The sequence below is a fragment of the Drosophila willistoni genome (genome assembly GCF_018902025.1).
Source record: "Drosophila willistoni isolate 14030-0811.24 chromosome 2L unlocalized genomic scaffold, UCI_dwil_1.1 Seg168, whole genome shotgun sequence".
NCBI classification, from domain to species: domain Eukaryota; kingdom Metazoa; phylum Arthropoda; class Insecta; order Diptera; family Drosophilidae; genus Drosophila; species Drosophila willistoni.
Window position 1 is genome coordinate 1,029,589 of NW_025814047.1, and position 14,511 is coordinate 1,044,099.

The window sequence follows — 14,511 nt, forward strand, 5'->3', positions numbered from 1 at the left end:
AGGCAACTGGTTCGTAACACGGCGGATCTAGGCGGGGAAATTTTCTTTGAAAATATAAATAAACAAGCGACCAAGAATTCATTTTTTGAAACATATGAAAAAGTTTTGAAAAATTCTGCGGATGAAAAAAATTCTAAAATCAAGTATTGCTTTTACACATTTTTTTAGATTACAAGGCGTAGGTCTTTTCGTATAAAAAGTTATAAACTTTTTACAAACATTTAACACTTCCAGCCTATTGCATACTTAAATGAGCTTATTTCACTTATGTCAGCCATCAGCCCATGAGCTTGTTACCATGTTACAAAGTGTTATGAGGACTTTTCAAAATTTATAAGCAAAAAAGTCTATAAAAACGAAGGAAAAACTATCGAACTGTGGCCTTATTTTAGTTATACATTCTAATATATTGGGGGGCTTTTAACGTTTTATTTAAAAAAAAAAGCGGTTACTTTAAAAAAAATTGCCTCTAAAATTGTGGACAAATTTATTCCTGCCAAATTTTAGCCTTATTTAGCGGAAATAAGGAGGTTATGTACTTTTTTTTGGGCACGCGACAGAGCCGGCGACTCCTTGAAGAAATGGATGGTATAAATAAGTATAATGAATTTGTGGCTTTGCACAAGGCCCAATTGGAATCATCTGCAGTTCCGGTACACCTTTGGCCGGCGTTGTATCGAAAATTGTGTACGGATAACTTTGATGCCGGTGAGGCGTTGCAGCTGATGCTGATTGATTATGACGATGAAGAGGATGAGGAAGTGGATCCAACTAAGAACGATGATAGCCCTCATCCTGTATTCGCTTTGGGTGTAGCACGGGAACAAGGCATAAAGGCCACCGACCCGCAGGCTATTTATTTGGTAGATCACGCCTGGACATTTCGACTGGATCAGGTACGCCAACAACTGGAGGATCACGAGAGACTAGCCGATCGTCTATCCGCCATAACCGGTGTTGATTTGGAGCACGAAAATCGAGTAGAGAAGATCATGAGACGTATGTGGAAATATTGTCATGCCTATTCCATACGGGCCACCGACGCGGTGGGTCAAAATTTGACCGATGATCAGCGTCTGCCTATTTGGTATATCATGGATGAGGTAGGATCAGCCGTAACACATTCGGATGAGCCAAATTTCCGGATAGTTCCCTTATTGTATTTAAACAATCAGACAACATATAGTCTATTGTTTCCCATCAAAGATTGTGAGCAGGGTGATCAGGTGACACGCGATTTTGTGGAATATGTTGCCAAGGATGCACCACAGAGGTCGGCACTTCTATTGCCCTGGCAGGAAGCTGATCTAAGTGAAGAAGATTTCAAGCAAGTGGAGCCTGATGCAAATTATTTCACCAGTGGCCATATACCGGAGACTTATCCGCCATTGGGAAATGTAGCAACCAGTTCCAATCATATACCCCAACTGCCTCTTAAGGTCTATGCCGAGTATGAAGTTGTGAAGGAGCATTTAACAGCCGGAGAATTTATTCTAGTGGACCAGGAAGATGAAGCGGATGTCCTCTGGCTGACACGTCACTACAAGTCATTCAAGGAACTCTTCGAACTTACGCCACACAAGTTCATCAATCAATTTCCCTTTGAATATGTCATTACTATCAAGGATTTGCTTTGCATTATGGCACGGCGCGCCGCCAAGAATCAGCATCATAATCCGGATAGCTTGGAGACATATCCCACATGGTTACCCACCACATACAATCTGACGACCGAGTTGAGGCAATTTGTGGCCTATTATCAAACGAGGGCAGCCAAACAAGTGGACAACCATTGGATAATCAAGCCATGGAATCTGGCCCGTGGTCTGGACACACATATAACCAATAATTTAAAGCAAATTGTACGCCTGCCCGCCACTGGACCAAAGATAGCCCAGAAATATATTGAAAATCCGGTTCTATTCATGCGAAATGATCAAGAGCTGCAAGTGAAATTCGATATACGCTATGTAATTTTGTTGACCAAGGTTCATCCTCTGGAGGCATATGTTTGTCGCAAGTTCTTCTTACGTTTCGCCAATCATGAGTTCTCATTAGATCACTTTGACGACTACGAGAAGCACTATACCGTGATGAATTATCGTCCCGATGAGGCCGAATTGCATCATGTGAAATGTGAGGAGTTCCTTGAGCTCTGGCAGCAACAATATCCCGATCATGATTGGTCCAAAATAGAGGAGGATATATGTCAAATGCTTCGCCAACTATTACAGTGTTCAACTGAGGCGCCACCGCCCTGTGGTCTGGCTCCTTGCAATCAATCGCGAGCTCTCTATGCCGCCGACATAATGCTCAAATGGCAGGATGATCGAATGAAGCCGCAACTATTGGAAATCAATTGGACTCCCGATTGTAAACGGGCCTGTGACTATTATCCTGATTTCTTTAATGATATTTTCAAATTACTTTTCCTTAATCAACAGAATGACAAGATTTTCAAATCATTGAATTAAAAAAAAAAAATATTTAAACGTTTTTCCATTTGTTTTCCTATTAATTAATTTGTGTGTATATTTCTGGGGTTTTTTTTTGTTTTGTTTTGTACAAGAGTAAATTATGTAGGAGATGTGATCGATCGACGTCTTATATATATAGTAATTCTAGTCATAGCTTATAGTGATCCAATAAGTGAGGATGTCAAAGAGTGATTCTTCAATTCGCAAAATGCAAATGGCACTTTTTATGGATAAAATGAGGGAGAATGTGTGTAAACTTAAACTATATAAATCCTTATAATATAAAAAAAAGTCAAGTTGTTTTCGATTTTACACATAAGGCAATTTTAAAGGCACAAAAGTCAAGATTAAATCACCCAAAACAAAACTAAAGTTTACCAAAAATAATTAAAGAGTTAATTTTCTGATTTTAACAAAGTTTTTTTTTGTTTGCATATGAAACATTTGAGGGCATGACCGAACTATGCCCCAATTCTTAATAAAATTATAGAATTATGTGTGTGTGGGATGAAACTTATGAAACATAAATCCTGGTGGTGATAGCCTAATGTCATCTAGACTTAGTTGTTCTTCACTTTATACATATGCACTAAAAATTAAGACTTAAATTACAATCCTAACTAATTAGTTAGCTAATGCCACTAAATCTAACTCTCTAAACGCAGACCTCATCGAAATCTAAACGTATTTTCTCATCCGTGGCAGCTAATTTGTGTATAGTCTTTTTAATGCGCAAGGCGGGCAAACGAACATTGGGATTCTGATGCCAGCATTCCTTCATTAACTTGGACATGCCAGCCAGGAGCTAAAAGGAAAGGAAAATCAAAAACCAAATTATAGGAAACGAAAACTTTTGATTTTTTCAGAAACTCACCGAATCGGAACTCCAGCGATTGGGTATTGAGGGTCTATAGTTGTCTATGCAAACAACTTTACGCATATCCTCAAAACTTGGATCCATCGGCACCACATCATAGAAGGGAACTTTATACTCCTCGGCAATGCCGCAAGAAATGGTGCGGCGGCACACCTCCCAGAGGACCAAACCAAACGCATAGATATCTGTGCGGCGCAAGGCCTCAAAGCATTCCAAATCAATGCTGCAAAGAAAATAATAAATTGAAGTTAAATTCTTGACTTTATTCTCCTCATCCTCACCTCTCATCGAGCACTTCGGGGGCCATGTAGCGTTTTGTGCCCACTTTGGGATTATTACCCATATCCAATTGTCCAGTGACATGGGAATGGGTTACAGCTAGACCAAAATCGGCAATGACACATGTACCATTAGAGGTTACCAATATATTCTTTGATTTCAGATCACGATGGGCCATTGCCGGTTTGCCTTCAGTGCCAAAGATTTCGGTATGCAGATGTACCAAGCCATTGGCTATAGATAAACAAATACAGATCATATCGTTGTGGCTTAGGGGATTGCGATTTAGATGATCAAAAAGTGAGCCCAATGGATAGTAGTGAGTCATTAGCCAGAGCTGAGTGCAGGAATTCCTTGATGTCATATCGGAGCCAATGAAACCCAAAATATTCTCATGCCGCAACAGAACAGTGCTGAAAAAAGCGCAGAAGAAACATTTGTTAAATTCTGTCAGGTTTATCATTAAATTATTCCTCTGATTACCTATAAATCTCCGTCTCACGCTTCCAGGACTCTTCGTCACGGCTGAAAAAGATCTTAACGGCTATGCTTTCGCCATGCCAATGACCACGCCACACTTCACCATATTTGCCACGACCAATGCACTCGAGAAGGGTCACCTGTTTGGCCAAAGTGCGTTGCACCAGCAATGGCAGGCCACTGCCTGATCCCGAGGTGACGGAATGCTGTAAATATTCCCTCAGTGTGCTATCCCCAGCACTGGTGGCTCGGAGCAGCTCATCGTTAACCAAATAGGATTCCGGATCTTGTTTAATGCGGGAAGCGGCCAAACGTTTGCGATGACTGCGACGCATAAAGAATATGGCCACAGCTCCCATTAACGTAATGACCAAGAATGGACCCAATATGGCCAAGGCCATTTTACTCATATTACTGCTATCAGCAGTTATGACGGTCACATCGTTACCCATGAATGGTGGCAATTCCGGAAATTCACCGCTATTGCAAAAATCTCCCGTACAGCATTCGACATTTACGAAATTCGCCGTATTCCGTTTTGCTGGCGATGCTGAGTTGTGTTTACTTCGAGAACTTTGGCTACAAATCAGCGGCAAGTGATCCGGTGAGGTGGAACAACCACGCGAAACAGTCACCTGTCCCTCAGCATCGCGTGTTGTTGATTTCCAGCACTGCAAAAGGAATCCATGAGAATAAATTTCATCAAATTCTCGACAAGATTCAAAGACTTACCTGAATGGCATTCTGACAGGTGTGGGCATGCTCATAGGGATTTAGGCAAGGTGCCTCGCAAGCATAGCATTTAAATCTGTGGAAATTACACAAGTTATACATAGTTTATCGACAGGCAAGAAAAGTTAGCAAAATGATAAAATTTAAAACAAAAAGCAATATGTCTCGTGGATTTGTTCAATGGCCAAGAAGCAAAGTAAATCCCAAACTTATTTATAACTCAAGGTTTTTATTACTTTTCTTGTTACTTTACTTCGATGTACATTTTATTTTTAAATGTGAATTTAACATATTTTTATTAGACTCAACGACGATTTGTGCATCCAAAAAGTAGAAGTTTGGATATATCAATTAAAAAAGGATTTAAAAAGTACATCTGATTTTGAAATGTAATTTGATGCATATCGTTGGCTCGTGGGGGCGCTAGGGTGCTTATATGCTCGTAAAAACAGAATTATTCATAAATGAATGAAGGCATTTGTTGTTATAAATTTCAAATATATTGGTTTTAATGGTGCATGGTATACCTAAGTCGGTGAGAGGGTCGTCTCACGTGTCAAATCAAACTTCAATAATTATTAACTACATACATACTTAGCAAGTCGAAGGAAGGGTTTCTTGTTTCTAAAAACAAGAATTATCTGTCATAAGTGTTATTCTATTCAAACGGATCTTTAGACCTTTAGGTAATTATTAACTTCGTTTTAAAGTACGACAATATATCTCCCGTCTCTTTATCTCTTTAGCTCCTTCTTTAAGCTATTCCGCCTTATTCCTCGTCTACAACTAAGCAATGCTTAATTCCTTAGTTTGAGTTTGTCATAATTTATTGAAATGAGGATTCATTTGAATATTGTTCGACTAACTTAATTTTTCGAATACGAGACTCATAGTAACAGGAATTTTGAATGTAGGGAGCTAAATGTTAATTCTAAATGTTTTTTAAACTAAATAACAAATTTCTATTAGCATTTTAAATGAAAAGAAATCGATTATATATATAGTATATATATAATATATGACTATTATAAATTTATAATTGTGGTTACTCTATAGTATTATAGACTATGTATATAGTCCCTACTAAACTTAAATTCCTATTAATCTGCTCTTATTAAAGAAAAATAGCAACATATTTAAAAACTATTTCCACTTGCAAAACAAAATACAAGACAAATTGAAATCGGAAACTTATCTAACATAAATAGTAAATAGAAATCAAAATGTTTTAGAACAGGATCAAGTGATAAATGTTACCTTCTCTTCATGCGTCTTTTGCTCTTAATGTGTCTCCTACATTTCGTAGGAGTTAGCAGCATGTGGTGAATTGGTGGAGTGGTAAGGGGTATGGTTAGGAATGGGGGGCTTATGTTGGGGAATTTAAAATTTCTTCTTTTTCTCACCTGGCATGTAATTGTACTGAGTTTTGTGGTACAGCTGGAAATTCTTTAACTGCTCCTGCACCATTTAGTTCCATATCCGTATCGGCTATATCTTGATTCTCTTCTAGAAGTCGACCACTGATCTCAGCTGCAACAATAATAAAATCCAAAAATTTACTCACACTACAAATCCAAAAATCTGTATACACACACACACACACAAGCACACAGAGGAAACTTGCTCTCTTTCTCACTCATAAACATATGCGAGTGTTTGTTGGCTCGGTCTTTCTCTCACATTAACACACACACACACACACACAGATGTAAGTAAAATGCACTTTTTATGCTTCTTACGCCCACACAACTGACAATATGCGTTTATATAACCCACAGGATGCTTTTTAATCTTGTCTTTTCTTACATTTTCCATATATCTACAAACATTTATTTAGTTATTTCGATTTATACGCAACATAATTGAATAAGAATCGCAGCAGATGAAAACAACACACAAAAAACTATTACAAACACAAATACATGCACAATTTACTAACTGCTTAGGGACACTTTTTTCAGTTCTTTCACCTGGCACCTGATAATGTCCAATGTTGTTAAAACACAGGTAGGTGCTTTAATTATTTAATATGATCTTATTTCACACACCTTTTACATTTATTTTCATTAAGAAACACAATAGAAAAAATAATTTAATGTTCGACGACTCCATTCTGAGCCCAAGTGATGACAAACCATTCGATAACACTATCGATTGTACAATGTTTTGGAGGAACTATCGCACTGTTGATGGTTTTTAATGGGGTATGTATATTTAATTAAACAATTATATTTTTTAAGAGTCCGCCTTTTTTAATCAACACAACGCAATCTCAAGCAATAGTTTCTACGAAACGCTGTAATAGATAGTTTCAGTTCAATCCAATTGACTTTAATTTTCGAATTCATTGTTAGTTATTAAAGTAAGAAATACGCTATAAACGCTACATATTGTAACTAATTTAAAGCACATCATTTGTAATACTCAATTTAGAATTTTAATATTTTTGTTTCCTACAGATTTTGATTTTATTTCATCGTAGTCAGCCAGGCTTTTAATTGTATGTGGTTATAAAGATTATTATTTGAGCTGTTGTAGTATAAATTTTTGCTGATTACATCGAACAGGATCGTCAAAAGTCGAAACTATCAAGGTGGGAAACATACCAAATAGAAATATACTGAATATTGCGGTATTTTCATCAGCGATCCATACCGATAGTTCTTCGCTCTTCCACCACTATTTTGTTGTTGGAGCAAGATTTTAGCGATTTAGCGAATAATTTTTTTTTTTGCAACTTTTCGTAAATAAAAGTAAAGGACAAAGAACGAGGACAATGAGGAGCTTCCGAAATCGTACAGTTCAGAAGCCAATACGAGGGACCCGAACTAGTCCCCACACCGCACAGGTGATCACGTCAAGTGGGAATCCTTCGCTGGACACGATATTAGGTGGAGGATTGCCAATTGGTTCGATATTTTTATGCGGTAAGTTTGCCAAATTCAGCCCGACATAAAGGTGCCCTTAAGGCGTGGCAAACTGGATAACTAAAAGCATATAATTGCAGAGGAGGACCGCTTTGTCACACATGCCAAGGTGCTGGCCAAGTATTTTCTGGCCGAGGGGGTTCTATCCAAGCAAAAGATATTTCTAGGCAGTCTGGATGATTTGCCGGCAGAGATGTTACGCCGCCTGCCACGCCCACTAACGGATGTCGAAGTAGAAGTGGAGCAGCGTGAAGAGCAGGAAGCCCAATCGGAGCCATTGGACAAGAATGGTCTACGAATTGCCTGGCGTTACAATGATTTGCCGCTAGTTAATTCGGAGCAGGCACCGACCAAAATTGGCCATCATTTCAATTTGATGGAACACATGGATCCGAAGAAATTGTACTATGCCAACACCACAGTATGGGATGGCTATAAAACAATCGGCGTTCAGGAAGATATAAGTTCTTCTTCCACATCGGTTAATGAGGCGCCAAAGGAGATGCAAGAGATCTGGGACGGATTCATCCAGAGCGTTGAGGCTCTGGCGGATGGCGAGAATAACAATGAACAATCGGAGGGCACTGCCAGCAACACCAATACAACTAATACCACCACAACAACAACAACCACTGATACCCAATCGTCGTCGGTTATCGATCCAAATATGTTTCACAATTCCCGCTATGGTCGCCTGCTGCAGGATATCCAACAATTGCTGCGGGATAAGAGTTTCAATCCTGGAGCTAAAAAGAATCTTTGCCGCGTCTGTCTTACCTCTTTGGGCTCTCCTTTGTGGTATGATGAGCATTTCGGTGAGGATTTGCTCAAGTTTCTAACCATTTTGATGGCCAGTGTGCGTAGCTGCAATTCGGTTTGCTTTATCACAATGCCCATGCATCTGATTGCCAAATATGTGAGTAACTCGATGACCCTGTGTGATAGCTAAACTAACTCCTGCTCCTCCTTGTTCTCTAGGATACCACTTTGGTGCCCAAGATACGCCAATTGGTTGACTATGCCGTTGAGTTGGAATCCTTTGCCGGCTCGGACCGGGAGACCCATCCTGCTTTCAAGGAATACAGTGGTCTGCTCCATTTGCACAAGATGACGGCTCTCAATACATTGGCCGTTCACATGCCAGAGACCACAGATTTGGCCTTTAAGCTGCGCCGCAAGAAGTTTGTCATCGAAAAGTTGCATCTGCCTCCAGGTAAGCAAACATGTCGTTTTTAACGATGAAAAACTAATTGAAATCCTTCACAGAACTGCAAGAGTCATCCTCGTCAACGGCTTCAAACGATATTATGGGCCCAGCTAAATGTGGTGGCAATGTCTTGCCAATCAATTCCAATCAGGCCTCTGCTTCATTGGATTTCTAACTGCAACAGTTGATAGATTTTCCTCTTATTATCTTATTATATTTTTGCATGCATTGCTTTCCCCCAATCCCCCTTTTTTTTTGTTTCTGAATACATATATATCCACTAAAATAGCACTTGAAGTAAGCTGAAAGCGTGGTCAATACTATAATTAACATACATATTTATATTGCGCATGCAGATGATGATGATGATGATCACGACGATGATGATGATGATGATGATGATTAGTACAACCGATTCTACAAGATTTATTAGTTATATACAAAACACATACATACATAGATCAAGTCCCCGGATAAACATATGATCTTTTTCCAAAAAAAAAAACACATGTGAGCAAAATTTTTGTAAGGATTTATTTAGTTATATTATTACATCTATTTACTTATATACACACAAAAAAAAAAAACTCAAGAAGAAAAGGCCATTGAAATTTGTTTAAAATTTATTTCTACACAATTTGTTGTTTCTTTTTGTTTGTTTGGTATTTAGGCAATTTATTTGTGAAGCAGAAGAGAGATAAAAGAGAGTAACTAGTTGGAGAATTGCTTAGAATAGACTTAAATCGGTTAGGATCAACAAAAGCTAAGGACATTTTCGGAAAATAAACTCTAAAATTTCTTTTAAAAACTCTTTAAATTATTATTAATACGATACACAATCTGATCTGATTAAAATTCAGAAAAAGTGGAAAAGTCTTTGGTAAAACTTATCACCAAAGTTTATATCTTGTTGAAAGAAGTAAAAAATTCAAATTATTTATGTAAAAAATTCAAATTATTTATGCCAAATTTCAAAAAAATAGCTGAACTTCTTATTGAACTTATAACAATTCCGTTCAGATCGTAAGAAAACAAACAATTTTTTAATAACCAACGACCTCTTGCCGATTTAATTATAGTTAAAGCATAATCCAAAGTTAATGGACTTTTCTATATCTATGACTATATAGTCATATGTCTAATTGCTGCCAAACGAAAGATTTATCTAAAGTTAGTATTAATAACCAAATATTCATCACTTTTATAAAGATGACACGAATTTGGTATATGTCAATTATTAACTTTAGTCAAAATTGTACAAAACATAAAAGAACAGAAAACTATATCGTACATACATATATCAGCTCTTGAAACAATCTGTGAAAAGACTGAAAACTAATCGTATAAATTGTTTAATTTAAAGATTTTCCAATATCTCAATCAAGTTTTGTTCTCTAACTAGTGTCTCTCAACTAATTAAATGAGTTTATTTTCAATTTTTTGTAATATTTTTGTTTACTTTTTTTGCATGGGTTTTAGAACAATAAAAAAAACCAAATAAATCTTATCAAATATGATTTAAAAACGGGAATTATATTACAAATAAAGACTGACCTTGAACCTTGAAATACAATTTGCAAAAAATACATCAATATATTCAAAATGAACTCAATAAACAGCTGGTGTAGACAACTAAATTAAATACTTTTGTTTGGAATACTCTGCAGAAAGGGGATATATTTACTTTGGGGCAGAAAAGAAAGCAAGCATATGTCGCTTATAAATGGAAAAGAGTGAATTTTATTAAAAACTTTGTAATTTTTCAGGTGATTTTTATAAAATTGAATATTGTAAAAGTTTGCCGACCGTTTTTTGGCAGAAATTTGAATTTTGTGCACATCTACATACATATATTTGTCACCGTTAATATTAATATTAAAAACAACAACTAGAAACTGGAAAGGGCCAAAATAATAATGATTTAATCTCTTGTCTTCATTTGGTGAGAGCAAAATAATAGTAGTGCCTTTTTTTAAAGGATCAATAACTTGTAAAGCCACATGTTCTTATTTGAAGTAAGTCGTGTCGCTGACTTGCGTATACCATGCACCAAGTAAAGGGGGGCAGAAATAAACTTAATCACCGTAGCTACTACAGGAGTCTCTATATCAAATTTGGTTTTTCTAGCTCTACTCTTGGCTGTTGATGCTGATCAAGAATATACATACACATATACTTATGGGGTCGGAGAGTCTTCTACCTCCTGCATACATTTTGGCGACTTTAGTATACCATTTCACCCTATGATGCATGGTATAAAAATTTCTTTCTAATCAGAACAATTCTAATGCCACATTGAATGTTTGATGAGTAGGAAGTTCCTGCAAGGAACGTACATAAATTAATTAGACTAAAATGTCGATGAATTCTTCACTTAATTAATTTTATATCCTTCAATTAATATCAGAGTGAAATTTTGGATAATTAAGACTTAACAAGAATTGAGATTTTTATTAATTTATTACCTGTTCTTCAGTTTTTTATGATCGAACGATTTTAATATATACATATTAGAGAGCTGCATGAATGATAGAAAAATCAATTCGAGTTAACAACATTCAAAACCAAATGAATGAATTGAATGACTTTGAAAATCGACTTCAAGTAAATCAGTCGCACAACATTCAAACGAAACAAAACGAATTGAATGAGTTAGAAAGTGAGTCAATAAGTTGCTATGATTCGAATGCATTCGAATCCCAATTCTGATTTTAGTATTTAGTTTTTATTTGTATTTTATATTTTTGAACTATATGTGATTACTATACGACGAAACTAGTGTGGTCAGTGGCTCAGTGGGGACTAACTCAGACTACAATACTGTTGTTATCGGGTTCAAACCCCCACGGAGATAGAAAAGAATTTTTTTTTCCAACTAGTGAAGTAATATTAAAAGGTAAACCCATCGTGTATATGATGATGGATTGGAGAATAAGATTTTTTTTTTATAATATATTAGATAGCCTTATTTATGTTTTCGCGGTTCGTGGCAACTAAGAATCTAATTTAGACAAATTAGATTTTACAAGATTAGTCCCAAATTGTCAAATCCACAACTGCGTACTAAAGTTTTTGTTGTATAGCATATTTTAATTTAATTAGCCCCCATTTCGCTATTATTTTCCCTACATTTTTGATAAAATAATTAGTTTTTTTTTGCTTTTAAACATCCCAGCAAAAATGAGTCAATTCGAATATTTCTAATGATTCGAGTGCCTTAGTACAATTCGATGCTTTGACACTCAATTCATTGCCTTTCATTAAACAGAGTTACGTATTTTTACAGATATGACAAGTTCTAACTCACACTCATTCATTTCATTGTGTAGTTGTCACTCATTCATTTGAATTCAATTCGAATGGATTCATTTGACTTTGACTTTTCTCTCATTCATGCAGCTCTCTAATACATATACAGACGAGTCTTAAATCCTCAGACAAATCCTCAATATTTCGTAAGACACTGCTGGTCCCTGGCAAAAACTTTGTCCCTTGGAAAACCCGGTAAATCAAAAACATCTCTAAATTGTAAAAAAATCTTTTACCTTGCCATTTTGAATTATCGAGGCTCGACTGTATGTATATCTTCCATTCGAGACATATGTATGTACGACTTGGTAATTGATCCGATTTGTATTCCAAATGAAATGTCTTCCTTTTGCATAGGAGACGAGTAATATACGGGATCAATAAGGTAAGTCAATCGCTCTGAAAACAAGTATTTTTTTCGTACTTACCCAATTCCCACTTGAATACAAAAAAAAAATGACAAAGACACTTTGACGATTTAATTTTTATAATTTCAATTCATGACACAAAATAAGAATATGATTTTATTTTAAATACCATGAAAAGATTCTTAGGCTGATAGCTAAAGTAATCCAAGAAAAAGAGAACGGAGAGTGGACGAACGGAGAATGGGGAACGGGGATTTAAAATTACTTTGTTTTCATATTAAGTTAAACTTTTTTCTTGATTGTATATTTTTCCTTTGTTGTTTTTTGTATAGAGTCACATTTTATTTTGGACGAATAAGCATCTGGACAGACTTGGGACGAATGCAATCCCTCCAAGACACACATGAACAATCGAGGACTTCTTCATTACAAAATTGTCCGTTAAGGCCTCTAATAATGATAAACAATATCACAAATATCACAATTGTTAATTATATAATTAATTGGTTACTTACATCAAGCCACAATTATTGTGGCACAATGCTCCAAACAGTTTAGCACAATTAAAAATATACTGATCATTATCTTGATCAACAGTGGTGAATGGCAGATTTAAATCAAACTCCATGGTCATGTCAGCTGTTCCGTAAAGTTTATAGGTTTGGGAATCGGTGATGCGATGCAATTTTTCCCAGCTTATTTCCGAATCCATTGCGATACTCAGTCCAAGTTCTATTAAAGTCTACGCTGCCATTAAATCTTTTTTCCTATGTATTTCTCTCGCAGTGAGCAGAAATTGGATCAAGTCCGGGAATTTCAACTTCATGAATTTCCGATGAGAGGCCTTTTTAGTTTGGATTATTTATTATTTACATTTTCTGATCAAAAGAAGCCAAAAAACATAATTTCATTCTATTTGTATTGTCGTCTGGTTAGGCTTATAAGAGGAAAGGTAAGGAGTAAATTTTGAAATTGTAATTTCAGCACTATACCTTTAATGGAATATAGAATTTGCATGTTGATCCAGATGGAATGGCAGATGGGCAGACACACTAACTTTATAAACTCACCTCGTCATGGTCTTTCTTTCTTTTCTTTCGACACAACAATTTTGCAATTTGCCAAAGGATCACAGAATGTAGGGACTTGTAAGGGTATACAAACCTGCGCATGATCGAATAATCGTGAGCCATGTTCTCTGGTTCACTCCTTGGTTAGGATATATTTATACCCTTGCAAAAAGGGTATATTAATTTTGGTCAGAAGTGTGCAACGCATAGAAGGAAGCATCTCCGACCATATAAAGTATATATATTCTTGATCAGCACGACGAGACGAGTTCAAATAGCCATGTCCGTCCGTCCGTCCGTCCGTCCGTCCGTCCGTCCGTCCGTCCGTCCGTCCGTCCGTCCGTCCGTCCGTCCGTCCGTCTGGATCAACGCAAACTCCTCCTAGACCGTAAGAGCTACAGAGCTGAAATTTTGCATGTAGGCTTGTATATACTGCAGGCGTTGTATATCTCGGAATCAGCCGGATCGGATCACTATATCATATAGCTGCCATACAAATGGCAAAGTCACGAACAGTGACTTTTCTTAATAACTTCGTTATTTTCTGAGCTATTGTCGTGAAATTTAATATTGTTAAGTTAATTACACATATAAACGACTATGCCAAATTTGATCAAGATCGGGTGACTATATCATATAGCTCCCATAGGAACGATCTTTCGAAAACAGTGACTTTTGTCAATTACTTCGTTACTTTTGAAGCAATTGTCATAAAAATTTATATTTCTCAGTTTAGCATAACTATTAATGACTGTGCCAAATTTGATTAAGATCGGGCGACTATA

The 14,511-nt window shown here is 36.5% G+C and overlaps 3 protein-coding genes across 5 annotated transcripts; 2 read left to right on the top strand and 1 right to left on the bottom strand.

Annotated features, from left to right (window-relative positions):
- The first annotated feature begins 532 nt into the window (after positions 1–532).
- LOC6643405 (tubulin--tyrosine ligase-like protein 12) lies at positions 533–2,496 on the top strand. The gene has a single exon (XM_002066141.3). It carries the CDS (start codon positions 534–536, stop codon positions 2,472–2,474), a length of 1,941 nt encoding a protein of 646 aa, XP_002066177.2. The 5' UTR covers position 533; the 3' UTR covers positions 2,475–2,496.
- Positions 2,497–2,518: 22 nt separating this feature from the next.
- LOC6643404 (activin receptor type-1) lies at positions 2,519–6,985 on the bottom strand. 3 transcript variants are annotated; one of them, XM_002066140.4, is made up of 7 exons: positions 6,894–6,985; positions 6,249–6,375; positions 4,846–4,921; positions 4,117–4,784; positions 3,636–4,046; positions 3,352–3,577; positions 2,519–3,282 (listed from the first exon to the last, which is right to left on the bottom strand). In XM_002066140.4, the coding sequence occupies exons 1-7, from the start codon at positions 6,955–6,957 to the stop codon at positions 3,133–3,135; spliced, it is 1,722 nt and encodes a 573-aa protein (XP_002066176.1). In that variant the 5' UTR covers positions 6,958–6,985; the 3' UTR covers positions 2,519–3,132. The 3 variants fall into 3 exon arrangements, with proteins under 3 accessions (XP_002066176.1, XP_046865669.1, XP_046865670.1); XM_047009713.1 differs by lacking the exon at positions 6,894–6,985 and adding an exon at positions 6,816–6,872; XM_047009714.1 differs by lacking the exons at positions 6,249–6,375; positions 6,894–6,985 and adding an exon at positions 6,103–6,179.
- A 480-nt stretch (positions 6,986–7,465) lies between these two features.
- On the top strand, positions 7,466–9,424 carry LOC6643316 (putative elongator complex protein 4). The gene is made up of 4 exons (XM_002066139.4): positions 7,466–7,772; positions 7,853–8,688; positions 8,751–8,985; positions 9,039–9,424. The coding sequence occupies exons 1-4, from the start codon at positions 7,622–7,624 to the stop codon at positions 9,152–9,154; spliced, it is 1,338 nt and encodes a 445-aa protein (XP_002066175.1). The 5' UTR covers positions 7,466–7,621; the 3' UTR covers positions 9,155–9,424.
- Positions 9,425–14,511: the final 5,087 nt, after the last annotated feature.

What these genes read in the sequence shown, in the direction of transcription:
- LOC6643405 (XM_002066141.3), top strand. Translation starts at nt 534, where the DNA reads ATGTACTTTTTTTTGGGCACGCGACAGAGCCGGCGACTCCTTGAAGAA.
- LOC6643316 (XM_002066139.4), top strand. Translation starts at nt 7,622, where the DNA reads ATGAGGAGCTTCCGAAATCGTACAGTTCAGAAGCCAATACGAGGGACC. An exon ending in TGGTTCGATATTTTTATGCG is followed by an intron (nt 7,773 to 7,852) that starts GTAAGTTTGCCA and finishes ATATAATTGCAG; the next exon opens with AGGAGGACCGCTTTGTCACA. An exon ending in TGCATCTGATTGCCAAATAT is followed by an intron (nt 8,689 to 8,750) that starts GTGAGTAACTCG and finishes CTTGTTCTCTAG; the next exon opens with GATACCACTTTGGTGCCCAA.
- LOC6643404 (XM_002066140.4), bottom strand. Translation starts at nt 6,957, where the DNA reads ATGGAGTCGTCGAACATTAAATTATTTTTTCTATTGTGTTTCTTAATG. An exon ending in AATGAAAATAAATGTAAAAG is followed by an intron (nt 6,376 to 6,893) that starts GTGTGTGAAATA and finishes TTATTGTTGCAG; the next exon opens with CTGAGATCAGTGGTCGACTT. An exon ending in CCCGAAGTGCTCGATGAGAG is followed by an intron (nt 3,578 to 3,635) that starts GTGAGGATGAGG and finishes TTTTCTTTGCAG; the next exon opens with CATTGATTTGGAATGCTTTG.